At 42.0% G+C, this 27,316-nt stretch overlaps 1 protein-coding gene across 3 annotated transcripts; it reads left to right on the top strand.

Moving 5' to 3' along the window:
* The first annotated feature begins 1,240 nt into the window (after positions 1 to 1,240).
* zhx2 (zinc fingers and homeoboxes 2) lies at positions 1,241 to 27,316 on the top strand. 3 transcript variants are annotated; one of them, XM_005799045.3, is made up of 13 exons: positions 1,241 to 1,752; positions 18,127 to 18,539; positions 18,722 to 19,441; positions 20,234 to 20,446; positions 21,161 to 21,412; positions 21,552 to 21,767; positions 21,927 to 22,011; positions 22,132 to 22,317; positions 23,258 to 23,664; positions 24,659 to 24,911; positions 25,004 to 25,160; positions 25,362 to 25,478; positions 26,908 to 27,316. In XM_005799045.3, exons 2-12 carry the CDS (start codon positions 18,441 to 18,443, stop codon positions 25,474 to 25,476), a joined length of 2,703 nt encoding a protein of 900 aa, XP_005799102.2. In that variant the 5' UTR covers positions 1,241 to 1,752; positions 18,127 to 18,440; the 3' UTR covers positions 25,477 to 25,478; positions 26,908 to 27,316. The 3 variants fall into 3 exon arrangements, with proteins under 3 accessions (XP_005799102.2, XP_023186903.1, XP_023186904.1); XM_023331135.1 differs by lacking the exon at positions 1,241 to 1,752 and adding an exon at positions 2,717 to 2,809; XM_023331136.1 differs by lacking the exon at positions 1,241 to 1,752 and adding an exon at positions 3,698 to 3,718.

The following is a 27,316-nucleotide window of genomic DNA, read 5'->3' as shown; positions in this document are numbered from 1 at the left end:
ACCTTACTGCCCTTGGGGCAAACATAGAGGACTTTGCGGTGCAGGACGGCTCGTTTTGATGAAAGCCAACCTAAACAATAGCACACGCTAAGGATATCATTTTATGTTGAATCTTGTTCGCTATGTTTTGACTCTTGCTGCATGTTATTGTCTACCTAGCTCTTAGTTGTTATTGTCTTCGTGGTGATGGGAGTGCGGGGGCTGGTTTGTGGAAAAGAATTTCCCCTTTGGGGACAATAAAGTCTAGTCTATGTAGACAAAATTAGGCCAGAAAAAAAAAATGCTTTTTCCATGTGCCGTTCAACTGGAAAATAAGCAAATCTGTTAGAATTAAATAAAACAACAAGGGTGCAATAAACTGGGTACATACCAGCTTTTGATAAAGCACCATTTGAGTCACTTCATGAAAGTGTTCTTGAGTTAACAAGCTCCAACAGTAATATTAAACCTGATTCACCTGACAGAAAAATGTGGCTTTCCTATTTAGGTTTTCCAGAACTGTCCTTAGCACTCTACACACTTTTGAGAGCCACTGTGATACAAGTATACACAATAAATAGACACAACACAGAGTGGTGAAGAGGAAGATAACCCTCACCCAACTGGGCTAGCTCAGGGTCATTTTACTCCTTTTACAATCCATCCTTCTGTTTCATAGCTATTTTATTGGCCCTAAGTTTTTACCCATAATGGTCTTGAGTGAATTTCCACCCTTGATTAAAAAAAATACCTTATTTGACATTTCAACAATTTTAACTTGAAAACCTGTAGAAAAACGTTTCTTTTTTTTTGTTTTATTACATTTCCTAAAGACTACTTTCAGACACAAAGTGCACTGCAGACCTGTCTGGAGAAATTCATTACTCTGCAACGAAAATAACAGGTTTCAAACTTTACTGTAATATTACACCTCACTGTTTTGGTTCTGTGTTTTTCTTACACAACCACATCCTTAGTACATCCTTGAACGTATCATCAAATAGACTATGCCTGAGCACAGGTCAGCAGTTTTTGCATGAATCCAGAGGAGGTCAGTGTTGCGTGTCTGCTTGTGACCTCAAGTCACTTCCCCTGACTTATCCTCTGACCTCACACTAACCTCTATAGATTCAGCAGGGAGTGCGTTTTTAACTTTGAATGAAGGAGAGGCAGAGCTGAATGCGGGTTTCCCCTGCTGCATGCTGGAAGAGACCGCCTCCAGCTGAGAAAGCACTGCAGCAGCTCTGCTTCTGAGGGATGGGGCTGGTGGGCGTGGCCGTGGCTGGAGGGTGGGACTTTGGGTGGTAACAAACGCCCCATCGCTGGATGTAATATTCAATGAGCTCCGAGCAGAGGACATCATCAAGGGGCAACTTGACGGCAACAACACGCAGTTCATTCATTTTCAGCGCTGCGGACATGCCTGGTCGACACTTCAGGTTCCCTCCTGAAATCGGGATGCAGAGTTGTCCCACTTTTCTCCTCCGGCGGCCAAACTTTTCGCGGCCATATCGCTATGGAGCCGCTGTGGACGGACACCGGCGCTCCGGTACGACATGCAAATACGTACTCTGACGTCGGCGATCATGTGGCTTTTGGCGTAGATCCTCCTTGTGATCGCCAATTTTTTCCCTTCCCTGTCGCCTGTTGTCTCGTCGGCTATTGGGCCGCCGCGAGACTCTTTCCGACCCACTCGGCGAGCTTGCTGCTCCAGCGGTCGCTTCGGGATTGTACCGCGGTACCTGAACGTCGCGTCAGGAACGGGGTGGGCAGGTAAGAAACGGCTAAACTCTTCCTCTGGTTTTCTGTCGACTCGCCGCGGCTCTGTTTTACCAAAAAGTCCCCCCCCCCCCCAAGTTGAAGCTGCGTGTTGTTGTTTGTTTGCGTCCCTCTCGGTGCTTCGTGACGTCCACACGCCGCGGTGTAAACATTTTAAGTTGTCTCGCCGCGTGAACTTTGCGTGGCTCTGCCGTTTACACCTGCGTACGCGCGGGAGGGACACACAGCGTGTCCCCTCCTGAAGTTAGGTGGACATTTTCGAGCCCCGTGTGAGAGTTTCATTCTGATATGCGGCGACTGTGGCGTCGGCAGGCAGAGAGGAGAAACATCGTGTCTACTTTTCCTCCTCCCCCGTGTCGACATAACCAGCAAAACATGGCCGTCTCTGCCGACATGTTGTTACGTCGGTGGCGAGAGGGGGAACATTTGAGAGGGGGCAGAGAACGTGTTTCTCTGCGCCCCACTCTCACGTCTCGCCTGGGCCCGGCGGAAAGGAGCCGGCGAAGTCCGCAAAGCGGCGGGTGCAGCGGCTTCTCTGCTGGAGGTGCTGAGGTTTCACCGTAACTTTTAGACTCCGAGGTTGTTTCTCGACTTTGATTTGGGAGGCTCTGTGATGTAGGCGGAACGTTACCCCTGGTGATGCCTCCTCCCCACCGACACACAGTGTGGGTCCGCTCACTGCAGTGATCTAGGAACAGCCCGAAAACTCCCTGATTCTGTATTTTCCTGTCATTGTATCAACTTTGGTGGTGAACTCGGTGTCCCACAGCCTCCTCCAGAGGGAAGGTGTACCTAATGTACCCAATGACACATTGTGGAGTCATGGTGGCACCGCTGCGTCCATTAGGATTATTTAGGTAAGGTCACAGAGGTGACATAAACAGCCACAATACCTGCCGCCCATCACCTCCTGCAAGTGTTTCCCATAACAACTGGAACCGCTTTAGGTCTCAGGTTTGTCATCATTCATCCTCCAATGAGGAGGATGCGACAGCTTTCTATATGAAGCCACTGAGCAGACTTTACTGTAAAATCCATCAAACTTCCTCTGGTGAGTAGTGATAATACACACACTACGTCATCAGTACACTTTTTAAAGCATTTTTCTTTTACTAAACACATGTTGTGACGTCCTGTTATTGAAAGCTATATTTCATCTAGCACTTGGAATTTGTCTATTTATGTAAAGAATATATAAAGCCTTTTCAAAATGAAAACAAAACGGTAATCGAGATGTTCAAGGACGTCAGCTATGGCCTTTAATGCTACTTCAATCAGCCTGTGGGAGTAAAATTAAAGAAGCGTTTTTAAACGTGATGGTTAAGATGATTCATTGCACTTTGACAGAGGGGGGAAAAAATAGTAGTTCTGATTCTCTAAGCTCTCATCCAGTGCGTCATGCGAAATCTGTTGTTCATCCAATGTCTTTTTTTCCTCCCATCTCTTGGATGACCTGATGTTATTCTGTATTTTGCCTTTTTTTTTTTTTTTTTTTTACGTTTTTTGATCAACAACCCTCCTCTCCCTCCCTCTAGAAGATGTAAAGTGATTTTGATCACAGCGCAGTTAACCCTCCCGTCAGGCCCGTTACCAGCTGTTCCCTTGAGGATAAACTTGGCTGCGCTCGCTTAGGTTTGAACTCCCGGTTTTTTGTGTGTGTGTGTGTTGTTTTTTTTCAATTGTGAGGAGAAATTTGGGTCGTGTTTGTTCTTCACATGGTTCCTGCTTGATCTTCTACATCAGAGATGATGTTATGTAATGTGAAACGATAGGTGAAGTATTTTTTGGGGGGGAGCAAAACGATAAAAGCGTGTACCTGCTTCGGTTGATCAGATGGCTCCATTTGAAATTGCGCAAAAAAAAAAAAATCCAAGGTTGTTTTTTTTTTTTTTTGCAGAATTTAGAGAACCATCTGTTCAGTGTCAAGTTCTGTACATGAGAAAGCAATGCTAAGTATTTTGTAAGTATGATTTTTTTTTTTCACTTTTATCTTTTTTTCTGGGCTGTTTGGAGCTTTTTAGTCAATATTCATTACATGCCGGGAGTAAAAAAATGCCTTATGCATCCTAAAATTGCCGGCTTTATTTACATCACGTTGTTTCCTTTTGAAGCAGCGTAAAAATAAATCTTCCTCTTGTTTTATTGTAATGTTTTGGGGGGGTTTTCCCAGTTGTACCCAACCATGTGGTCTTTCTCAACACGTTGTGCTCTTTCAGAATGTCACAGTCAAAACATCCAGCTGTGAAGCTATCTACTCTATTTGTTCCTAGAGGCGTTTATCCGTTTACCATAGTCAGGTGGTGGAAAATGAACAAGACTCGCTCTGTCACATTTGTTTAGATCAAACGGCTTCAAAAACTCATGTCAGACTTGAGCAGCGGAAGGAAGGGGAAAAACACAGAGATTGTTCTGTTTAGGCATATTTATTCAGGCAGTCCAAAGGCAAGCTGTTAAATCAAAGTTGGAATTGTGTTTGACAGCAGTAGATTAGAGGGCTCGTGTTTTGTGAAACTCCTGCAGTGATCAGAACTACTTTGTTTTTTATTGTTTAAGACTTTTTTGCGTCTCCTGCTAGAAGATTAGGTCCAATCCAGTCCAGTGCGATTTGCAGGAGGAGATGATTGATGGTTGCCGTGCAGCCGGATGCTTCGCGTGTCAATAATCATTTGAGGAAGTTTACCTGCTGAAACGTATGCGGAGATCGATAAGGCATCAGGCCTTGTTTTCGAGGGAGATTTAAAATACGTTTATGAAGTAGAGGACAAGTGAAAAAGTTAACAGGATTTGAATGTGTGCCTTCTGATTGAGCACAGCTTTTTAAAATGTATGGCTTCCCAAAACTCTTTTCTTATTTTGAAAACTGTGTCATAAAAATTCCTTTTATTGCTCTGCTTTTATTTTACAATTGTGAAATGTATTCTAAATGCAGAGCATGCAAACTGTTTAATTTTTCTGTAGTTGTGATGCATACAACGAGGTCCAGATTCCGTGAAGGACTTTGATCATATGATGACCTATATGGCAAGTGTAAATTACATAACTGTATAATGCAACACGTTGACCATGTTTGATAAAAGATCAGAGTTTTATTGCCGATTTCCTACAGTACCACTAGTTGTAGCAGTGCTTTGTTCTGAGTTATTGCTTTAAAACTTTCGGATGATGTGTGAAGGTCCATTTTCTTCTAGTCTTCAATCCACTGAGAAGTCACAAAATATTTATATCGGGAGCAGAAGTGATGCCACAACAATTTTACACTCACTTTAGGATCTTGTACTTGTAAGCACTGAATGCAATTAGTTTGAATAATGAGGCACATTCATACAGAATATATGTGGCTGACTTGTTAGCTTCCACTAGTCTGGGTTTTTATTTACTTCATCAAAGTTACATTTCCTATTTACGTACAGATTTAGAGACGTTCAGCACAAAATGTTCCTTCGTCACTTTTTATTATTTCTCAAAGAAACCCATTGAGAAAAAAAAACGTCTTGATTTTTAAAATTCTTTTTAAAATTCTGATGTTCTGAAATTTGTTAGCTTCAGGAGGTTCAGTAAAGGAAATTAGTTGAACTTTTAAGCTGCCATTAGCAGCCCTGCAATGAGCTGTTTACTTTACGGACAGACACTGTAGCAGATTTGTTCGTTTTCATAGCATTGTTGTCTTAAAGAGTGAGCAGTTCCCATCTGGCGGTCGAGCTGTTTCTTTCACTACTAGACATATTTTTAAACAGAGAATTTGAGAATGAGAGGGGAAATCCCTCTCGAGAAGCAACCCAGCAATGTGTGTATTTGTGTGAATGCCAAAGGGCAGCAAAGAATAGTGTAGCATTCATGCAATCAGTGTGACTTAAGTCATTTAAATAAAAAACTGTTTTCTTTTAACTCCAGAAATTAATGAGTCAAAATGATTAGTTTTATAATGGATTTTTTTTTATTTATCTGGGTATCGACTAAAACCTGAAACAGAACAATGTTTATGTACAGTAAACAGTTCCTGTCTGTTTGCTCAGTTTTGAATATTGTGTGAAATATGCAGTGAAAAAGTGTTTACCTCCTGTCAGATTTTTTGTTTTTTTAATCATACTTGGATGTTTCAAATTATTAAATAAATTTTAATATCAAAGATAATGAGTAAAGGTGAGAAGCACTTTTTAGAGCCATGATTCAGTAAAAGGCCATCACTCGTCTTTGCTGAATTGTTTTATAATATTCACACTAAATGATTTTCAAGCATAACCTGCATGTTTAAAGTCAACCCACAAGATCTGTATCAGATTTAGGGCTTGACTTTGACTAGGCCTCTCCAAAATCAACATTTTGTACTTTTGAATCATTCAGAGGTGGAATGCTGGCATGTTTCGTACTAGTTTTATGCTGCAAAACCCAAGCGTGACCTGGCTGACTAAACATTTTTTTTTTAGGATTTTTCAGGTAAAGAACAGAATTGATGACTCCATCGCTTAGCAGGTCATCCAGGTCCTGAAGCAGCAAAGGTGGCCCAGAGCATTACACTACCACCGTTGTACTGTAAATCCTACGCCTGTCTTGTCAGTCCACAGAATATTTTCCTTAAAGTCTTGGGGAGCTTGTTGTAGAGTCCTGCATTAACTGTGAACACACGCAGTCAGTTTGTCCATTCATCCTTAAAAAGTTCTAAATTCATTAAGCCTTAAAATGTCTGAAATTCATATAAAAGTTTAAGTTGACCTTAAATACGCTGATCACAGGTCTTACATTTGTCCATTTCAGGACTATTTGCTTATATATTCTGTGTGTAGTTTATTTTTCTTGTGAGACTTTTCCGTCAGGCAAACACTTCAGTCTCATGCAGACTCAAACTCTTCATTACCTTCTGTGACTTGGTGCAGTTGAGGTTCCCGCTAACTAGCTGCTAATAAACCCTTGCTAGCCTCTTAGCTTTTTTGCAACTATCATTGGTAAGTGTGAATTATTGCCAGGTGGTTGGACGACGTTTGTCTTTGCCACTGTCTCACTTCTGTTACCAACCGATATGACGCTACGGGCATTCTGTGCAAAAAAGCTTGGCACTACTTTATAAAATATGCAGAGCTTAAAGTTATGACCTTTTTAAGACCATTATGAATTAAATTTGAGCTGGTGAAGCCTGCAGAAACCCTGGCAGTGCGTTAGATGTCTTTCTTGGTTATTTTGTGATCTTCTGTTGTTGGGAGTGTTTTTACTACAGCATAATAATCTATATGTTTTTCTGGCAACTCAAAGCCTTAGAATTGGTTTTGTAGCTCTTTCAGAACTGATAAATGTCAGTGACTTTGTTTATCATCTGTTCTTGCACATCCTTACGCTGGAGCGTGGTGTGTTCACTTTTGATCGCTGTTTGGCATACACAGCATATATACATAGTTTGAAAGGCCAGCTTCTATTTTTGTAGATTGGGGTAAAAAGTTGAGCGTCTCCAACATCAAACCGTTTATCCAGAACTCTGATCCTACACAGCTATGGAGCGCGTCCAGAGATTGTTATAACGGAGCTCTTTTAATATTGTGTGCTTGTATAATCTGCTGTCTAACTAATGGGGGGTGGTGGGGTGTTGAACATGTTTTCTTGTTTTGCATACTGATTAGAACCATCCATTGTTTCATAACCACACATTAGATTTCCACATCTCATCCCGAGCTGTATAATGGCTGCCCCTTCTCTCTGTGGAGCGCCAGAGTGAGTCATCACGGGTTCGGAGGATGGAGGCTGTTGTCATCATGGCCTACCGTGCTCACCCGGGCCTCTTGATGACATCACTGGCGTCTAACACGGGGCTTTGTTCCTGCGCTTTTTGGTTCAGGTCTTCCTCTCTGCCAGCTTCTCAGGCGTGTTGTTAGGTGACTAAGGCAACCGCAGAGATGAGCTCATCACCTGTAGGTGGAGCCGGAGGCGATGGGGGGGGTTCAAACGGTGGAGGCTGCGACTGGGAGTAGGTGTGATGTTTGAGAGTGAGAGAATTGAGGATGAGACAATTACCCCGCTGTTTGTAAAAGTGATCATGCGTGGTGGTAAACGGGAAAACATTAAAAGTAGATTAATGTCCTTTAACCTTTAAACACAGTTTTTCATGTTGGTGTCAATTTTCATTGTAAATGGCTTAGATATGCTGGCTCCAGACTTCCTGGAAGTGCTCCATCACATCAACATTTCCAGGTAAAATGCACAAAAGTCCACAACAGTTTATGTCCATGAACGCAGTGCGGCTCTCACTAGGGTTGGGATCGCCGTCTCTGCTACAGAAGCAGATCTTCGTCTCTGCTTCTCGATGCGTTCAAAACCCTAAACCGAGCTAAAGGTGACTCTGAGTGAACCATGGAGGGACAAAGAAAGTCACCGGAGTCAGAATGTCTGAGCAGCATGAAGGAGAAACGAGAGTCGACTGAGACTGTTGTTGTGAGAGAACGGTCGCCCACTCAGGTTCAGTGTTTGGAGCCGGGTTCTTCATCAGCTATGGAGCATCTTAATTCATTAAAAATCCTTCCAGCTTCACTGTGGGGTTGGGTTGTATTTGAGCATAAGAGTGCAGAGGAGTTTGCACAGCAAAATGCGTGTGTAGTCATGTATTAAAGTCGTGTTCCCCTCTGTACATGACCCAGCAGCTTTTTTTTCCTACCATATTCACTGCAGTGTTGTGGACGTTCTTGCTGTGCTGTCTGCACTGAACCAGCAGGTCATTCATTAACATCACAGCAATCCATGTTTCATTACCTTTCTGAAGCATACGGTATGAACTGTCCACATTCTGATACGTTTCAACCACAAAGTGCAATCTATGTTCTTTGGAATGTAATTAAACACATTAAACAATCGCATTGTTTATTATTTATATGGAAAACTTCTTGTAATAAAAATCTTGATTTATTGTCGTCACAATAAATTCAACTTAAATGTTAAATCAACTGCTAATTGTCTGAACTGTTATTTTTACTATTTTCTCCATTGAGAATATCAACCAATATCAATACATTTGAAGATATGATCAAATTACTGTGTGCAGTCTTTATGTGACTGGCGTCGTAAAGCAGCATATCACAGATGGATATGTTTTTCAAGAGCACTATTTTTGTTTTTTGGGGGGAGCTATAATTGCTTTGCCATTCATTCACAGTCATTCAGTTACTTAAAGAAGAAGTAACAAATAGTTCTTATTGTCAATTTTTATTGATATCACAATCGTATCACAAAGCAATAAATAGGCCAAGTCTTTAAGTCCAAATTTATTTAACTGATAAACAAAATAGCTTTTTACATGCTTTTACTCATACCCTAAATAATAAAAAAACATGGCATCAAATTGTTTTTAGAAGTTACCAAATAAGTGGAAAGTGGACTATGTGGAAAAAGAAAAAAACTAATCAATATTCCCTCAACTCTCTCTCTCTAAATATATATATATATATATATATACACACTACTTTTTGTTTGTTTGTTTTATTACATAAAGTTTCAGTAAAGTATGTTGACGTTTGTAGTTGTAGCATGAGAAAATGTGAAAACATTCCTGGGTTGTGAATAATTTTTGCGGCACTGCATGTCACGAAGAGGTTTATGCATAAACATGTGTGGTATAGTCTGTGTCCTCTGTATCTCATGTTTGTGGGGGTAAAAGGGAAAATGGAGGGTCCAAGCCGTAGAGCTTTTCACTCCGTTTGCCACTGGAAGAGCGTAGGTGCCCCTTTTGTCCGTTTGAGGCCAATAAGAAGCTGCTAGGAACCTTCGCTCACATGCCCCACCTACTGCAGCGAAGGCATAGACTGACAGGTGGGAAATTCGGCCCCCCAGGGACGCTGGCTGTTGGAGGTTCATGGAAAACACAAAGGGCTTACCTGGAATCCAAAAACACTGGATCGTATTGCAGTGATGAAGGACTGAATGTCAGGGATTAAACTATTGGAAACGTGCAAGTGAAGTTCTATGAAACTCTTTATTTAATAGAAATGAGCTAGATAATGTTTCTACAAACTTGAACAGTCAGATTCTCTTTGGAAAAAGACACTGCGGCGAATTCTCGGATGGGTTATGCAGTTAAAAAGAAATTACTGCTTTGAGACCATCAAGCGAGAATAACGCAGTGTTGCTGTCGCTGACTGGTCTTGAACAAGGCCGTGGGAGAGAGGGAAAAAGAAGAATGGAGGAGTGGCTCGACTAAACAACAGGAGGTGGAAATAAGATTGCAGAGCCTTGCCGGGGGGGGGGGGGGGGGGGGGGCTCTTTATATTAAAGGCCCCAAAAAATCAAGAATGCTTTAATCCAGTATTTCTGGATTTGTTGTAGCAGAACTATGTCAAAGGAACAAAGTCTTTACAGTCTTGCTTTCTTATGCTGACCTTGTTCATCAGGGTCATTTTCTGTAAGGGAAGCAAAGGTTAATTCTAGCAGTAAGGAAATACCGGATTCTTTGTTAAAACTTTATTTTATTTTTGTGATAAAACCAACATGAAGCGACATAAGGTGAAGTTATGACAGATTGAAATGCAAAACAATATGTGTGGTTGAAAACGAACTAACAAACACACCGTCTTCAATGTGACATGGTGGTGGAAGTATAATGCTGTGGGGAAACTTTACAGCTAAGGTGGGTCAGTCGACAGGAATATGGAGGTTAAGCCCAATATTCTTCACATACTTTTGTTGAAAGTATTTTTTTTTTTTACATTTTATCAACATTTCTTCTGATCGGAAGTAGTATTGTTTTTGAGAAGCCCAGCCAGAGTTCTGATTTGAATCCCATGGGGAATCCTGGAATTTTGCAGGGAACTCAAGATTAGGGTTATGGCAAGGAGGAACTTAAAATTCAAAGACTTGGAAGTTGTAGCAAAAGATGAGTTGTAATAAAAAAAATAATTGAAAAGCAAAAATATGATGAGGAATTTTAAAAAGGGTGTAAATAGTTTTGGTCTTGACTCTAAATTTGGGGTGGTACTGCTAAAGATTTGAAACCGGGATGGAGGTTTTTCTTCCAGCTTCAAATGGGAGCTAAAGTGCGATATTATTATCCTGTGTTAAAGTTTTGACTCAATGAGACAGAATACAAATGCATGCCACACTTTTCAGATTTGTATGAGGAAAAAAAAAAATCAGAACCATTATGAAGTGGAACCATTTCCTTCCACTTTGTAATTATGCTACCTTTAATCCCACTGTAAAACACTGATGTTTGTGGCTGTAAAACAGCAAAATTCAAAACATATCAAAGGGATGTGAATACTTTTTCAAGACGCTGCAGAAAAACACCAAAACCCTGGCCTCAGATGGCGTTACTGTAAACAGGGAAACAGAGAAAACTTAAGTCTCCCTCATAGCTGTGGCCTTGATTTGTTGAACATGATGTTCCTCACCTGCGATCAAGTTATTTAGGCAGATTCGTATGAAGTTGTCAGTGTTCAGAGCAAGCTGCGGGTTTCTCACGCTGAAAGGTGTAGCTGAACTGGATTTCAAACATCGCAGCTGTCGTGACGGTTTCTGACCTCTGCGGGGTTTCTGCTCCAGGATGGAAGCACACACTCGCACACCACGCTCTCTGTTGGTTACAGCGTTGCCATAGTAACCCATCCATCCGCACTTGGATATTTTTATAGCCTGCCCTGTATATGCGTCCCAGTGTAGCTGTGCGTTCTGTGAGGAGACAGGTAGTGAAGGGAAAAGAGGAAGAAGTAGTCTGTTTATAGTGTCTTTTCTTTAATTATTTTTATTTTTTTCTAAGCCAGATTAAGCAGAGACGAACGTTTCGGATCCAATTCGGAGCAGCTTTTTTGGAAAATGCTTCCTCTACACAGAATATAGGTTGGTTTAGTAAAGGTGAAGCAGTAATCAGGGTGTTTTTTTTTCCTGAAGTTTTGAGTCAAATTTAAACAGCTTTTTAAATAAGGGGAAAACAGAACAATATTCTTTAAAAATCCTTATGTATTCCACATGTACTGTCTTTTGGACTGAGGCAAAATGATTCTTCTTCATGTTTAATAAGCCTTTCAAAAGATTGGGATGTTTGACGTCAGAACAAACAGTTTTTGTTTTGGCAGTATTTAGAACTTTGCCGCTGGCGAGAACCATTGATGTGTGTTTGATCTGCATCAGTAATTGTTAGATGTTATGTATCTAAGAATAATCCATATGAACACCAGACAAGCTTATCTTGCTGAAGATTATTTTGTGTATTGACATCTCATCTTATGAGACCACTGTACTGTAAAACCATGCCCCTTGGTACAGCATGTTCTTCTTATTTTTCATATTTTCTGATTTGTCATTTCAGATATTAATGGAGTAAATACTGGCTCCAGACCAGACTCTGCTAGGAAAACATAATTTTTTTGCTACTGAGTCACATTTACAGTAGTCTTCATAGCAGGCCTGTAAAAAGTAGCACTGCTCTGTTGCTATGCAGAACATAGCGAGCACTCAGACACAGTGCAGCACTTCGCTTTGCTCCAGAGGAGCCGCGTGATGAGATTTAAATTAATTCTGCGACAGTCCGAAATTCAGCCTCCATTTCCCTCCTTCTGGGACACGTTGCGTTTGTGCCGGAGCTTCTCCTCACCCACACAAGTCTTGCCGTCACACACTCATTGTACTTCCGCGCTGCAGTGGCTCACTTGTGGATCATGAGGGGAAAAGCGCTCCAAAAAAAGGACAAGAGATGGGGTGGACACGCCCCACCGAGCCCAGCTACCAGAGCAGGGAGGGCACGCCCTCTGTTTGTAGTAAAAAGAAAAATGGCTTCTGATATGTCAAAGCTTATCAGGTTTTTGAGATTTTTTTGTTTGTTAAAGAAACAGAGTAGTCATTTCAGGATTTTGACAGCTTTCTCACTCTGCTCTGCACTCTAGTGTGACCTGCTGGTTTGTTCTTCATGCCCAGGAGTCGGAGAGGCTTCACTTAAATGCCTTTGTGTTTGTCTTTCTTGACCCGCTAATCTTTGCATTACTGTTAATTCTCCACCTTGATTTCACCATTGAGATTTTTGCAACCCAACCAAATTTTCAACTGGATGGTTGTTCACAAGGAGTGTAGGAATGTATTCATGTTCATGAGGATGAAATTGGTAATATTTCGTGGGAATACCAAGAATGCCGTTTGGTTTCCATATATTATTGTGCTTGTCTAATTCTAAGGTGACCCTACTGTCAAACATACACAAAATGCTTCTTTCTGTGTTTTAGAGTTCGAATTAGAAATGATTAAAAAAGTTATGACTGCCCCTTTATTTTTGCGCCAGTAGATAATGTCCAAAGAAAACGGCAACTTAAACATTGTTGCCATGGTTCCCCAGTCAGAGTGTTCCCAGTGCTCACAAATTGTCTGTGGAGTACCTGTTGCCAAACAACTGGTTCTTAACTGGGAAATGGTGGATTGCTTCCTTTGGGTCACAGATCTGCCCTTGCCTGTAGCCCAGGAGTTGAAGTGTCTTGTACATGGGTGATGATGGGATGGATAAGGAGAATTGGGGCTCATCTGCAGTAGTTCAGACTTTCCTTCAGTCTGTTGTGGTGAACAATAAGCTGACCCAAAAAGTGCATTCCTTCATTTGCTGGTCTGTCTATGTTCCAACGTTTACTTATTGGTTATAAGATGGGGATCGTGACCCAAGAAACCAGATACTGGGTGCAAGTGGCAGAAAAAAAAAATTCCTCTGCCTGGTAGCTGGGTCCAGTCTTAGAGATGGGGTAAGGAGTGCTGCCATCCAGGAAATGATTGTAAAAAGTTTGAGATGGTTCAGGCATCTGATCAGGATGCTTTCTGAGCGCCTCCCTTAAGAGGTGCTTTCAACAGACCTAGAACATGCTGCAGGCACTATATATCTCTTTTGGCCTAGAAACCCTTAGCGATCCTCCAGATTGCATTGGAGAATGTCAGGAGGATGTCTGGGTTTCTCTTCTGCACCTTTTACCCCCATGGTGCCATGTTCGATGGACAGATGGATTGATCATTTCCACATGCAGGAAACTTCTTCGATTCTAATTCAACTGAGTGTTTTTAGATGAACTAACTAGTAGTCTTCACTCGTAACCTCTTTCAACACAACTAGGCCTTTCAAGAAGTATGTCCTTTTTACTTCAACAAATACAAGCCTAGAGCTCACACTGCCAGATGACTTGAGTTTGACTGCAAATGTGGGTGTTTGTAACATTTTGAGACCTTGTAGCACAAGTTGACAAGATAATAATGTCTAGCAACTTTTTCCTAGAACATCTTAGTCACATTGGCAGCAGTTACCATAGTGATCCCTAAGTAGAATGTCTTAAGACATAAAGAACAACATAAAGATCTTTCATTACAAGTCTAGCTGTATATTTTTATTCGCAGAGAAGCTGTGATGGGTATTTTTATGATGACAGGTTCGGCTAAATCGCCTCTTTGAAGCTGCAGATCTTGTATGCGGCAAGTGAGAAGCATCTGTCCATCCTCAGTGTGAGATTACCTTAATGGCACACAGAAATAGGGACTGAGTTGAGTGTACTGCTGTGACTCATCTGTTCTGTGTCATTTGCCTCTCCGTGCTGTTTGATAGCACATCCTTCCTATAGCCCTATTGTGTTTCTGACGTATCGGATCGTCTGTCCTGACTTCATATGTCAGCGTAGCGGCTCCGGATGGCATTGTCTTGATTCCTGTTGTCTTACTGTCTGTAGCGTAACCTTGTCACTGTCCGTCCTTCTTCATCGCATTACTTAACATTTTCAGGTAGATGGCTCCATTATTATGATGCCAACCAGGCAGCCAAACAACAGGACAGCACAAACTGACAGACGGCCAGGCTAGAGGCAGCCAGGCTCAGTATTCATACAAGTTTAATGAGCATCCAGACAGTAGGGAGTTTGTGGCTCTGGCACGGAGCTCACTCTGCACACATTGGCTGACTGGGTTAGACACACTAATGGAACAGGTGGGAGGCTGACAGTCTGACCTAACTTATGAACGCAGCTCAAGTTTTAGAGCAAAGATCACAGTTAATAAACATTTTCTAGCTTGAAGAACAGGCTTTTTCTGGTGTTTAAAACTCAGGCAACAGACTGCAGAGTCCAAAAAAATAAATAAATCTTTTTTCAAGGACATCAGACAAGAAACCCTTAGTATTATTTTACCTTGAGACTGAAAGTCTGTTTGTTAGTGTATTACAAAGATGATTAAATTAGATAAAGGCTGCAGATATGATATGATTAACAACATGGATTCTTTGTAATGGCATTTGGTGAAGCAGCAGGAGAGCCGCCCCTCCTCAAGTGAAAATGTTGAGAAGGGAAGAGAAGAGTGTTGGTCCATCTCCAGCGTTCATCTGTTTGCTCAGGCTTTTCTCCCTGTTTGAGATGGTGGGCACACATGTTTGACTGCCACAATTCAACCTGGTTGAGTATATTGTATATTGAGTTGTATTTACATTGTGTAAGATAATGTCTGCCTTTCTGACTTCTGCTCAAAATCGGACATGTTTTGAATACTTTCTTTTTACTCATGTGGCACGGTAGCAACTTCTTTATTACATAAAGCAGTGTCTGATGTTCTCCTCCGTGCATCCTGTTGATGACACTAAGTGCTTGTCATATAAGTTCCTGTGACTAAAAGGTGTTGCATAAGGGGATGGCTCATCTTCCCTCTCAGCTTGCATAGATCCACTGTAGGAGATAAACATTCATCTGCAGCACAATGACTTTTCTCTTCGCTTGCTCTGTCTCTCCCATCATCACTTTTGAGAAGGGTTCGTGCTGTGTCAGCAGTGTGGCAGCTGAAGTTCAGGAGGTCATGTGAAGTGGCACTTCAGTCGCAGCTGACAGATGCATCCCTCCATTCCTCCTCATCAGATGTTTACTGGATTTCAGGAGAAACAAATCAAACTTTTCAAGGAGCAAATGGTGTATGGTTGCACTAGTATGCAGTTCTATGCTGGAGTTACTGTAACCAGTGGCAATGGGAAATTACGTCCCGTCGCCACTTAACACAGAATTGGGTTATCTGTTTCTTCAGATGTGTTGCTTTTTAAGATCTTTTTGCCTACTTCATGTTTTCATGCAGGTTCTGATTAAATTATTTGGCAATAACCAGACCTGGATGTGGCTAATAAAAGTGAAGCAAAAATATCTTGTGACACAAGATCTCATTACCGCCCCATTTTGTACAGCGACTGCTCCGAGAACGTTTCATAATATTTCACAACTGGCATTTCACTCGTATTGGCCTTTTTTATAAAAAATAAATAAATAAAACTAAACCTATCAGCATATTGCCCACAGCAGGTGTAAGCTTTTGAATCCGCATGCTGCAAACTTTCCAGCTGTAATCAGCCAATTACAAATCTGGCTTTTAGTCTGTAAAATATTGGCACCAGAACCACATGTCGGCATTGGTGCGAGCAACTTGTCGGTGGCTACAATTGCCACACCTCTTTTCTTAAACGGTAGGTGTCGCTGCGTAGAAAATCTACCTGCTACACAGTAGGAACATCAACAGAAGTAGAGTTGTACAGGAAGGAGATTGTAGGTACACAAACATGAATCAAGACTTTCAACCTTTCTGCCTACAGAAATGAAAAGTTGACTTCCTTTCAAAAATATACTGTTACTTGGTTTGGGTTGAAAGCACAGCATAAAGTTGCCACTTTGTGTACTGTTTAATTTGTTAATGATCTTTTTTGGGGGGTTTTTTGTGATAAATTTTCCATCCAGACTTCACAAACCACCCACCTCATAACCGGTGTGTTAGTTTATTCTAACTCCTCCTCTGCTTCCAAGATAGGGCAAACAGACCTGAATGCAGTTGGACGATGTACTGTATGTACAGCTTGTGGTACTTTACGTTCACTGTTGTCATAGCGACACCACGGCAATGCAGCTGCATCCTGCCGATGCTTCAGTGGGACGTAGGAAGATTTGAGACCCGTTGGGACAGTGACTGGGATGGCAGCATTTAGGCCTCAAAGGCTATAATGCTCTTCTAAATGGAGGAGATGTTGGAGAGGTTCGCGTCGAGATTGTGACTCTCGGAGGTGATTACAAAGTAAATCCAGAGCTGATGAAACTGCATCGGGTCGTCTCTGCTAGACTTCCTCTGTTTATTTTTACTTTATTACTGGAGCAATAAAGCGCTGTTGTGTAAGTGAGATTTTAATTTGAAATGAGGACTCGTTCTTCTGTGCCATGTTTTATGGAACCTCATTAAGTCCCGATAGAAGAGCACCACAGCTGCATGAACTCATTTGATTTTTACTCATGTGAATATGAGAGTAAAGCTTGTGTGAGAGGCCTCCAGAATATCAATGGGTCTTTTCAGTCAGATAAGCTTCTCTCTCATTAGCCTGCAAGAAAACTTTCCTCAGCTCACACTTCCTCTGATGGTTCTGAATGTTCCTTCTTGATGGGGTGTCATTTTCCACAATAAAGCTGTTCTTGGCTCTTCAAGATGCGAATGTGAATCTAATTTATTTCTGATTTGTCATTCTATTCACACTTTGTGGTCCAATCAGCTGAATAAGTATTCAGCATTACCTTGGACAGTACTCTTGTTCCTGACAGCAGCAGATCTGAATATATTTACATCCCAGCTACTGTATCGCCACCGTGATGCAACAGAGTTATTATGTGGATCTGCAGGTTTGCAGACCAAAACCTAACATAAGACCATCTTTATCATCTGACTTACAAACAATAATATTTATAATGTTCAAGTAGTTGATACCCTCAATTTGAATTTTCCTTTCCCAGCTTTGTACTTAATAATTTTTCATTCAATTAGCACATTACGTTTTCTGTCAGTTGTTCCTCACACTTTACAGCCAGTATTATCTCTGGCTCGTGCTTTGCCTGAAGTTGTGGAGTTTTGACTCACAATATTGTCAAAAGGTTTCTATTTTTGTTCGTTTTTTTTTTTTTTTTGTCCTATTCTTTTCCACCAGTCTCCCAGCATGAAACAACAAATGCTCATTAAGCAGCACACTACCTTTTGTTTAATCTTCCAGTGGTTCACCACAGGTACTCCTTAAGATTGTTGCCTGCACAGTAGTTTGTGCAAAAATAAAGCATTGTTGCAGTTTTGTTCTGTTGTTCAAAGACTTTTCTGAAGCAGACCACCTGTAGACCACCTGTTTGCTGTGCTGTTCATTTGCCAGCTACTGTTTTGTACCCGTCGACATTCAGCTTGAAACTTGAAAATTGTGGTAATTTGTTACACCAGACAACATTCAGACACCTAATCTTGGCTTTTGCTTTCAAATGATTGCATTGTCATTGCTTATGCTATGCAGAAGATTTCATTTTATTCGCACAGAGGTTGTAGAACTGTAGACGAGCGTGAAAACATTTTTCTACTGTTGGGAATAATCAGTTCTCATTTGATGACTTTTTTTTGTCTCCCATCCAGGCAGCATCCTGTCATGAAGACCCAGAAGAGCCGCCATTGTTGGAGCTGACACTGTCAACGAGTCCAGCCCACGCTGCTCTACAAGCAGTCCTTCATCTTCCATCATCGTATTTGGTCTCTCTACAAATATCAAAAAATTTCTTTGGCGTCTCTTTCTGACAGTCCCAGAAAGTCCCGTTCTGGTCTGCGTTTGATCTGTCTGGCTCTGCTTTAGACAGTCATTCTGTATTTAATCAGTGGTTCTTCATCTTGGAATCCTGAGCCAAGACAAAAGCAACTCTAAGCACATTCCTGACCCGCAACCTAAAAACATCATGTCAAGTCGACGCAAAGCTTCCACTCCCTGCATGATCCGACCAGAGCAGACACAGTTGGAGGTGGATGATGATGAGGAGGAATCACACAATATGGAGGCAGGAGCATTGTTTTTTAGTTTTTTTATTGTAATGTGAACTACACATTTGGAGGCCCTGGTGGGATTTAATATGTGAAGAAGATCCTAATTACAATCATTTATATAGCAAAAGGTTAAACTAAATATTTATATACAAGTTAAAAAGCTAATCTAATGACTTTTGCCTTCTCTTTCTGCTAGGTAACAGAAAACCATGTTCAGGAGGAGGTGCCTATGAATACAGACCATCCGATACAAGCAGAGCCAACGACAGACTCAGATGGGACAGGCAAAGCCTCAGACGCTCCCACAGGTCCTGACAAACCACAAAAGGAGCCGCCAGACCCCTCCAAACCTCAACACAGACAGCAGGGGGGCTACGAGTGCAAATACTGCCCCTTTTCCACACAGAATCTTAACACTTTCAAGGAACATGTGGACTCCAACCATCCAAATGTCATCCTCAACCCACTGTACCTGTGCGCTGTCTGCAACTTCAACACTAAGAAGTTCGATACCCTAACGGAGCACAACGAGAGATGTCACCCCGGGGAGAGCAACTTCAAATTCAAACGCATCAAAATGAACAACCAGACAATCCTGGAACAGACAATAGAGGGCTGCAGCAACAATGCAGTCATTTACAACACGTTGGGTTCGCTTCCTGGCAAAGGGGACAGACTGGGGAGCTCCTCGCTTAGCAAAACCAACACAGTAAAAACTGCTAAACCAAAAACTTTGTCTACAGACATCAAACGGACAGAATTGCAGATGGGTAAACTGACCCCAGAGCTCGCCAAGAAACCAATAACGGCGCTCAATGTGAACGGGACCGTTATCATCCCAGAGTCGACTCTGCTCAAAGCAGACAGCCTTTCTCACATCATGCCTTCTTTACAGCAGCCTATAAATTATACCCAGGTAGGACAAAGGGAAAACTTCTGCTGTCATGTTGCATGTACAAACCTCAATATATTTTATTGGGATTTTATTATCGTCCCAACAGAAAATATATTCGTTAGATAGGTTTTTCTGCCTTTTCTGCATTTATCAAACTTCCTTAAGTCAGTACTTTGTAGGACTAACCTATACAACCTTTACAGTTGCAAGTGTTTTTGGATATGAATCTCTACCATCTTTGTACACCTAGGGTTTGTGCTTCTTTTTTCTTCTTCTTTACAAAGTAGCTCAGTTTCAGCCAGAATGAACAGAGAGCATCAAATTGCCACAAATTCACAATTTCCAGTGAGTTTTTAGTTGTAAAGTGTAGTCACTGTGGTAGAATCATTGGTTATGGCTTCATTGCTGAAAATCATTGTTGTTAGGAAGTCGCTCTGCCACACTCAGTTGTTGACCTCATTGATTCTCCTGCATTGGTAGGAGTTACCTCATGGCATCACTGGTTCTATTTGGGACCCCGACATTGGTTTGGAATTGCCTGTGAAGTTATTTTGTGAAAATATTGCCTAACAATGTTGGCAATTATTAAGGGAAATTTCAGAACGGTGTAAACTTTGCACTCCACCATCCAACTCAGAAAGTCATTCAATCAAATTAAACTATATTTTATGTGATAGGGGTATTTTCATAGCCGATCCAGAATCAGGTAATAGTATTTCATTAGTCATTATTCCTTTAACTGGTAATAGTGAGAATTTACCAAAAAAAAAAGAAATATCCTCCGGTTGCCCTTTTCACTCGTTTTTGTTTCAGGTGCCGAAGATCGCAGTGCCCCTGAACACAACCAAATACAACCCGTCCCTGGACGACAACCTGACGCTCATCTCCTCCTTCAACAAGTTCCCCTACCCGACGCAGGCCGAGCTCTCCTGGCTTACTGCAGCCTCCAAACACCCGGAAGAGCAAATCAAAGTCTGGTTCACCACTCAGCGGCTCAAGCAGGGCATCAGCTGGTCACCTGAAGAGGTGCAATGATCTTTTTTTTTTATCTTAGTTTGCTGTTTGTGTTGCTACTGTTTTTACTACAGCTGTGAGCTGTTGGTAGATAAGCAACAGTAAATACACCTGAATTTTACCTAATTTGAAAACCTAACAACCTGGTCCAGACTATAGAAGCCCAGGGCCCAATTTTTGGGGGGCATCTCGATACTTTTTTTTTTTTTTTTTAATGAATGCATGTTTTGCATTGTACATTATATAAAACTCATAGTCCCATATCAGATTAGTTCTATTAATATTTTGGGGGTTTTATGAACATCAAAAAATTTCAAGTATTTAAAAATGAAGAAGTTACAGTAATTTCTTTGGGAACAACCTGGAGCTACTTCTCAGGAGATGCATTAAACCAACCATGCATCAATTTATGTAAAAGATCACTTATTCTAGTATTATTATTATTATTATTATTATAAAGCTTATTTTTTTATACATTATTTTTAACACTTCAGGAACTTTTTGTGTGAACCTTTATATCTGTTGCTGCTGTTATACCATAATTTTCCTCATAATTCTGTTCTATTAATGTTTTGTAATTTGCATTAGTAGAATAATTTTTTTGTAGCGGATAGGGCACCAAATCTGGCTCCGGCCCAGGGGCCCTGGTTCTTGTAAATTTGACCCTGCTAACCTTGCTCAGTTTGATCCAAAACGTTCCAAATGATCTCATTCTTTATGTCTCAGGTAGAAGAAGCGAGGAAGAAAATGTTCAACGGCACCATCTCATCAGTGCCTCAGACTCTGACTGTTGTGGCTTCACAGCTGGGCTCCAGCTCATCCACCAACAGCACCGCCTCCAAGCCTCTGCCGTCAGCTGCCTCTGTCCTGCAGTCCCTCCCCTGTCAGATCCTGGGCCAGAACAGCCTGGTGCTGACTCCTGTAGCCAACGGCTCCAGTGTCACATGCACACCACTGGCGCTCACAGTGGCGAGCCAGGTAGATGACCAACAGTGGAAATGACATTTAAACGTCAAAACTTGAATGTGAATGTTGTTTACAGCAGATTCTGATTGGACCCGTTAGGAGTACCTTGTCGCAACTTGATCAGTGAGAGAAGCCGTTTTGACTCTTGCAGGTGGCACAGTCGCTCAAGCGGACGCTGGCCACTCCGGTGATCGCAACTGAGAGTAAGCGGCCGTCCATCATTCAGACCATCCATGCGTCGACGGCCACGTCGAAGCTGGCGCCGCCCAAAATGCTGACTTTCACAGCAGACCCGAACAAAACGGCCGAGCAGCTGTCAGTGCTGCGCTCCAGCTACACACAGTGTCCTTTCCCTGAGGAAGATGAGGTAAGAAGTGAGTGGAATGACATCTTTTTGTGCAGTAATAAACATAATTGTTTCTCCAATGGTTGGATTCCCAGTTTAGTGTTTTTCCTCTTAAATCCACACCTATCAGTAGGGGTAAACCACAGTTACTGTTTACTTTAACGCTGTTTACTGTGGCAGATCTACAGGCTGATAGAGACCACGGGGCTGTCCAGGGGAGAGATAAAGAAGTGGTTCAGTGAACAGAGGCTGCTCAATCTCAAAAGTATGTAAGCATAGAAAATTCACTCTAAACAATATCTTATCTGTGTTTTCTTGTTCTACATGATGGAAAAGTTCTTTTTGCAAATGTAGTTTATGTTTATTTGTGTGCGTCTTCTTGGAGGCGTGGCTTCTCCACCTGTGCTGGTGAAAGCAGAGGCGGCCCCGGCCGTTCTGGACGGCCCCGTTAAGAAAGCCGTCCCGAGTCAGTTCCCCCTGCTGGAGAGAGTGAAGGGGAAGTCATCGGAGCAGCTCAAGGCGCTGGAGGAGAGTTTCCAGAGAAGCAGCTCTCCGACGGAAAAGGAGCTCAGTAAGGAGCCCAAACAGGCGCATAAACTTTCATCTTCTTACTTCCACTTCCTGGTGGTCATACTTCTTAAACTTTTCCACGTTTAGTTACGTCACAAACTCAAACATAATGTGTTAAGATTTCATACAAAAGACCCACAAAAGTAGTGAATAATTGTGAGAAGAAAAAGAAGATGGCATTTTAGAGTAATAATAATTAGAAGGTGTTATAGGAGGCTAGAGACGCTCTGGAGGAGCAGCAGAGATTTTTAACTCAGGTAGGAGAATCCCTACCAGCAGGACAATAACCCTAAATATGCAGCCAGAGCTGCAGGGGAAAGGTGTAGTTGATATTATATTCAACTGGTAGACTGGCCTCGTCAAAGTCCAGATCTAAATCTAATTGGGAACCTTTGCAAAATTAAAAACTTTAATCCATCCATCCATTTTCTATACCCTCTTATACATGGAGGGTACATCTTGAACAGGTCGCCAGTCCATCACTGGGCGACAGAGACACACAGAACATACAGCCAAAACTCCTGATTTTCTTGTTACGACATTACAATATATGAAATAATTTAAAAGGTGTGAACACTTTTGTGCTAAATAAATAAATCACAGTTTTGCTATCTATTCTCTTGCATGCCGGTCGGCCTAATTGGCAACTTGTAATGCTCCTGCCGTCTCTGGCATTTCTGCCTATGAATTAGACTTTCACATCACTAAAAGAAATCAGGTTGTTTTCTTTCATTTACAAAAGTCCACAGCATGTGACTCGGTTTTTCTTTCATCCCGGAGGAGCTGCGCGCTCCTCCCTCGTGGCTGCAACCATGTCGAGAATAGCGGCAATGTTTTTAATGAGGCCCCGTTTTCCAAGTCCCCTCGAAGCGTGACTGAATCCTGCGGTTTGTCAAAAGGGGAACGACCATCTTTTCCTCATAGTCTTGTTTCTGCCACAGACCAGCTGGCTCAGGAGACGAGGCTGTCCAAGACGGAGGTGGACTGCTGGTTTTTGGAGCGCCGCGCCCTGAGAGACAACATGGAGAAGGTTCTGCTCACCATGGCCTGCAGGAACACGGAGGACAGGCTGGAGCGGGCGGGAGGGGCGCTGCTGAATGGGGCTTCTCACCGAGAGCAGGACAGGAAGACTCTTCTTTCCTCTCCTCACCCGCCTCCTTCCTACTCCTCCTCTTCTTCGTCTTCTACCTCCCCCCCTGTGCTTGCAGCATCTTCCCCTCAACCTCCCACCCATTCCTCTTCAAGATCTCCTCCCATACTCAACTCGTCCTCTCCTCATCCTCCCCTCCTGCCAGTCTCCTCAAGCCCAACGCCCATCTCCAGTCGCACGCTTGCCCTTCTCAGGGAGGTGAGAAGCAATGAAAGCATGTCTTTAATGGATTGTATTTATTTTTCAGCCAAAACATTACAAATGTATTCAGTATTTTGTTGATGATCCGCTAATATCAAAAAAGATACAATTTTGTAATTTCAATGTTTCCCTTAAATAAGGCATTTAAAATCACATAAGTTTGTTCTTGCTATAAGTCGTTAAAAAACATGCTACACCATCATCCTCCTAGCACTTCCTGTCGCCTCCTTCGTCTTTTCCGCCAGTAGAAACATGATCACATGACTTGTGAGATGTTTCATTGTTTTTTTAGGCAAAACAATGAAACATTAACTGCATTTCCCTTACAAATGTGCGCAAAACTTTGTCAAAGTTCTGCTAATGTCAAAAGCTCTCCCCACAATTTCACAATAAATTGATGCGTTAAATCGTTATAAAACATGCCACGTCATCATTCCTCCTACCACTTCCTGTTGTCGTCTTTGTCTTTTCCACCAGTAGTAACATGATGTGATGTTATTGTTTTTTAGTCAGAACAATGAAACATTAGCCGCATTTCCATGAAAATGGTGCAAAAAACTTTGTTGATGTTCCGCTAATGTCAAAACTGCCCCCTGCCTCACAATTGCAATTAAATTATTGTGATAAGTTGTTAAAAATATGCCACGTCATCACCCTCCCTCCTGTTGTCTTCTTTGTCGTTTCCGCTAGTGGTAGCATTCGGTTGTTGAACGCATTTCAATTCGATTTAACAACAACCTGGTCCTAGCGCAAAATCTTCCTATTGAACGTTTTTTTAAATATCCGTGTTATCGTTAAATAAAAACTAAAATTTTACGTGAATAAGCTTGCTGAGGCAGTAAATCGTTAAAAATCATGCCGCGTAATTCCCATGTGCGCAATTATGCGGTCGATGAAAACGCAGCTACTGACGCCCATGGATCCATATGTTGGCGACGTTTAAAGACGCGTCCCTTATTTAGTGATGCACATGCTGTGCTTTTACCCACAGATGTTCTGTCGGACCCAGTGGCCCTCCCCCGAGGAGTACAGCCAGCTGGAGCTCCAGACGAAACTGGGCCGCACCGACATCGTCCGCTGGTTCAAGGACCACCGCTCGGCCCTGAAGAACGGCGAGACCCTGGACTGGATGGACGCTGTCCAGAAGCAAAGCCTCGCCGAGGAACAGAACGCGGGCCAGCACCAGAACGGCCAGATCTCCAACGACAACCAGGCCCTTTCCTTGGAAGTCAAGGCTCTGAATGGTGAGTCCCGCCGGAGGACATTCTGTTCTCTGTTTGACTCATTATTATTCCACCGGTCTGAGGCTCTAAAAATTTAATCTTGTTGATCCTAGTGGAGGAGTCTGGTGGGAATGTAGCAGCTGGGGAAGACTCCAAACTGTCCGGCCAAGACAAAGGGCGCCGGCTGGCCAAGCAACTAGCGCAGGGTGTGAGCAATCTGAGCCGAACCGGGCAGGACCAGAACAGCTGCGGCGCATCCGACAAAGGAAGGTAAGAAAAACATTGGTTTCATCCTGGAGAAAAACATTTTGACCCACATTTGGTTGCATAAAAAACAGGCAGATCAGGTAATTCTTCATAGACATTGTGAACCATCATTTCTTCAATCTGAATTTATTCTCCGTGTCAATAAAATCTAATAATGCACAGCTTAAATTAAGGGTTTTTCTTTTTCATGTGTTTTCTTGCCAGGTGGGTCAAGGTCACTGTTGCTGCTGGAGACGAGACAGAAGGAGCGGAGAGACAGAGACTGGCCACCGACACTGGTGTTATGACTATGGAGCAACCAGGAAGAGTGACAGGGTGATGGTAGGTTTAGCAGTAGAGCTGTGTGTTTTTAAATCGTTTTCTAAAAGTATTCACTTTTAGAAAACTTTCGGCTTTTGTCACATAACGATCTCAAGCTTTAATTAATTTTATTAGACTCTTTTGTGGTTGAGCAAAAACAAAAAAAAGGTACATAATTATGAACTGGAATCGAAAGGATACACGGTTTTACAAATACAAATCTGAAAAGTGTGGCGTGCATTTGTATTCCATCCTAAGCCCTGCACAGAATAACTGGATTAACAGTGAGATTAAGTTACATCCAAATCTGTTTTGTTAACTTGTATGCAACTGGTTGTACATAGTTTTATGTATTCAATTCAATTCAGAAATACTTCATTGATGCCAAAGGCAAACTAAATATTTGTTTTAAATCAAATAAGGTTTTTCAAAGAGTTATTGTGGATGGTGATGGCTGTGAGCAGGAAGGATGCCCTGTAGCAGTTTGAATTACAGAGCAGGCCTCCCCCGTGACTTCCCCACTCAGCTCCTTCAGACTAGCCAGCACCAATTAGCAAACACCTGGCGGTGCTGCACATCTGCTGGGTTCGTTATAGGAGCTACTTCTCAGTGCCACGCTGCTAGAAACATTGTAAAAGGGTTAATAGAGGAGCCACGTTGTAATGACTTTCTGAACGTGGCGTGACAGAGCAGGAGTTTTTAAAGAGACAGAAGCCCAATTTCAAGTTGTTAAATTACAAAGTCATATTTGATATATATAGACTTTTTCTAACAGCTGAGGGTAACATAGTGCTAGAAAATGGGACTACATAGAAAGCACATACTACCGCCCCTTAAATGTCTAGAAATTTGAACATAATAGATGTGATCGACAAGTAAAATCCATCGTCTATATACCTGCAGATATATAGACAAAGGGATGTGGTTAATTTAAGTTTGATTCACTTTTTAAACCAAACTTTTACTTTTCTGCTTTAGTCTGCAGCCCTCAGAATCAGTTATTGCTGATGCCGCCGCCGCTGCTGCTGCGTTGCCAAGCTTTTTCCTCTGTGGATGCTGGGAGACGTTCCAGCTCTCCGTGACTCCTGACAGGGCGAACTGTAGAGAATAAATGGGTGGCAGGAACAGATTGTGACTTGGCTGAAATTAAATGGTGAACTGTTCCTTTAACAGGGCACAGCTGCGCTTCTGCAGCCATCCAGGAAGTTACTGGTGTGTAATTATGTCTGATTGGTCCTTCAAAAAGATGGCATGCACCATTTAGCATCAAATGTGCAGACAAAAGCAGATAATTATGGTCACGAAAGGGCAAAGAGAAGGTTTGTTTATGTAAATAAGAGCGTACTGGATAAAAGAAAAAAACAGATCTCCAAAAAGAGAGTGAAACTTCTTAACGGTTATCAGAAAAATATTGGCCAATATCATAAATATGACTCTCTTCCTCTCCTAGGAAAGGCAAATCTTTAAATGCTGATTCTCCAGCCATCATGGGGCAAGTCAAGACGACCAATCAGAGACGCAGTGTGTCTGTGATGTCATCACGAAGCACCAGGGTCGATTGCAGCACTGAGGTGAAGAGCGGACGCCGATGTGAAGAGGAGTGCCAAAGCTGGACTTGATGCAGAACTCCCACTACTACTTTTAGTTTTCTTTTTCATTTCTGTAAATATTCTTGTCATACAGAGTAAGCGGTCTGTTCAGGTGCAGAGCGACAAGCTTTTCTTTGAATTTTTATTTTCATGATGAATGAATGTTGCCCCAAAGCCTGGAATGTTTTTGGTTGCTGTAATAAGAACAAAAATGTATTATAGTCTATTTGCTGGAAATCTCCTTTTTTTAAAAAAAAAAAAAACTAGCTG

The sequence above is a fragment of the Xiphophorus maculatus genome, chromosome 3 (assembly GCF_002775205.1).
Source record: "Xiphophorus maculatus strain JP 163 A chromosome 3, X_maculatus-5.0-male, whole genome shotgun sequence".
In the NCBI taxonomy this organism is placed as follows: domain Eukaryota; kingdom Metazoa; phylum Chordata; class Actinopteri; order Cyprinodontiformes; family Poeciliidae; genus Xiphophorus; species Xiphophorus maculatus.
This window is presented reverse-complemented; position numbering and strand designations above follow the sequence as displayed.

Excerpts from the sequence above, each read along its gene's own strand:
- zhx2 (XM_005799045.3), top strand. The coding sequence starts at position 18,441 with ATGTCAAGTCGACGCAAAGCTTCCACTCCCTGCATGATCCGACCAGAG. Across the intron at positions 21,413-21,551 it reads CGCTCACAGTGGCGAGCCAG|GTGGCACAGTCGCTCAAGCG; the intron begins GTAGATGACCAA and ends TGACTCTTGCAG. Across the intron at positions 22,012-22,131 it reads GAGGCTGCTCAATCTCAAAA|GCGTGGCTTCTCCACCTGTG; the intron begins GTATGTAAGCAT and ends GTCTTCTTGGAG.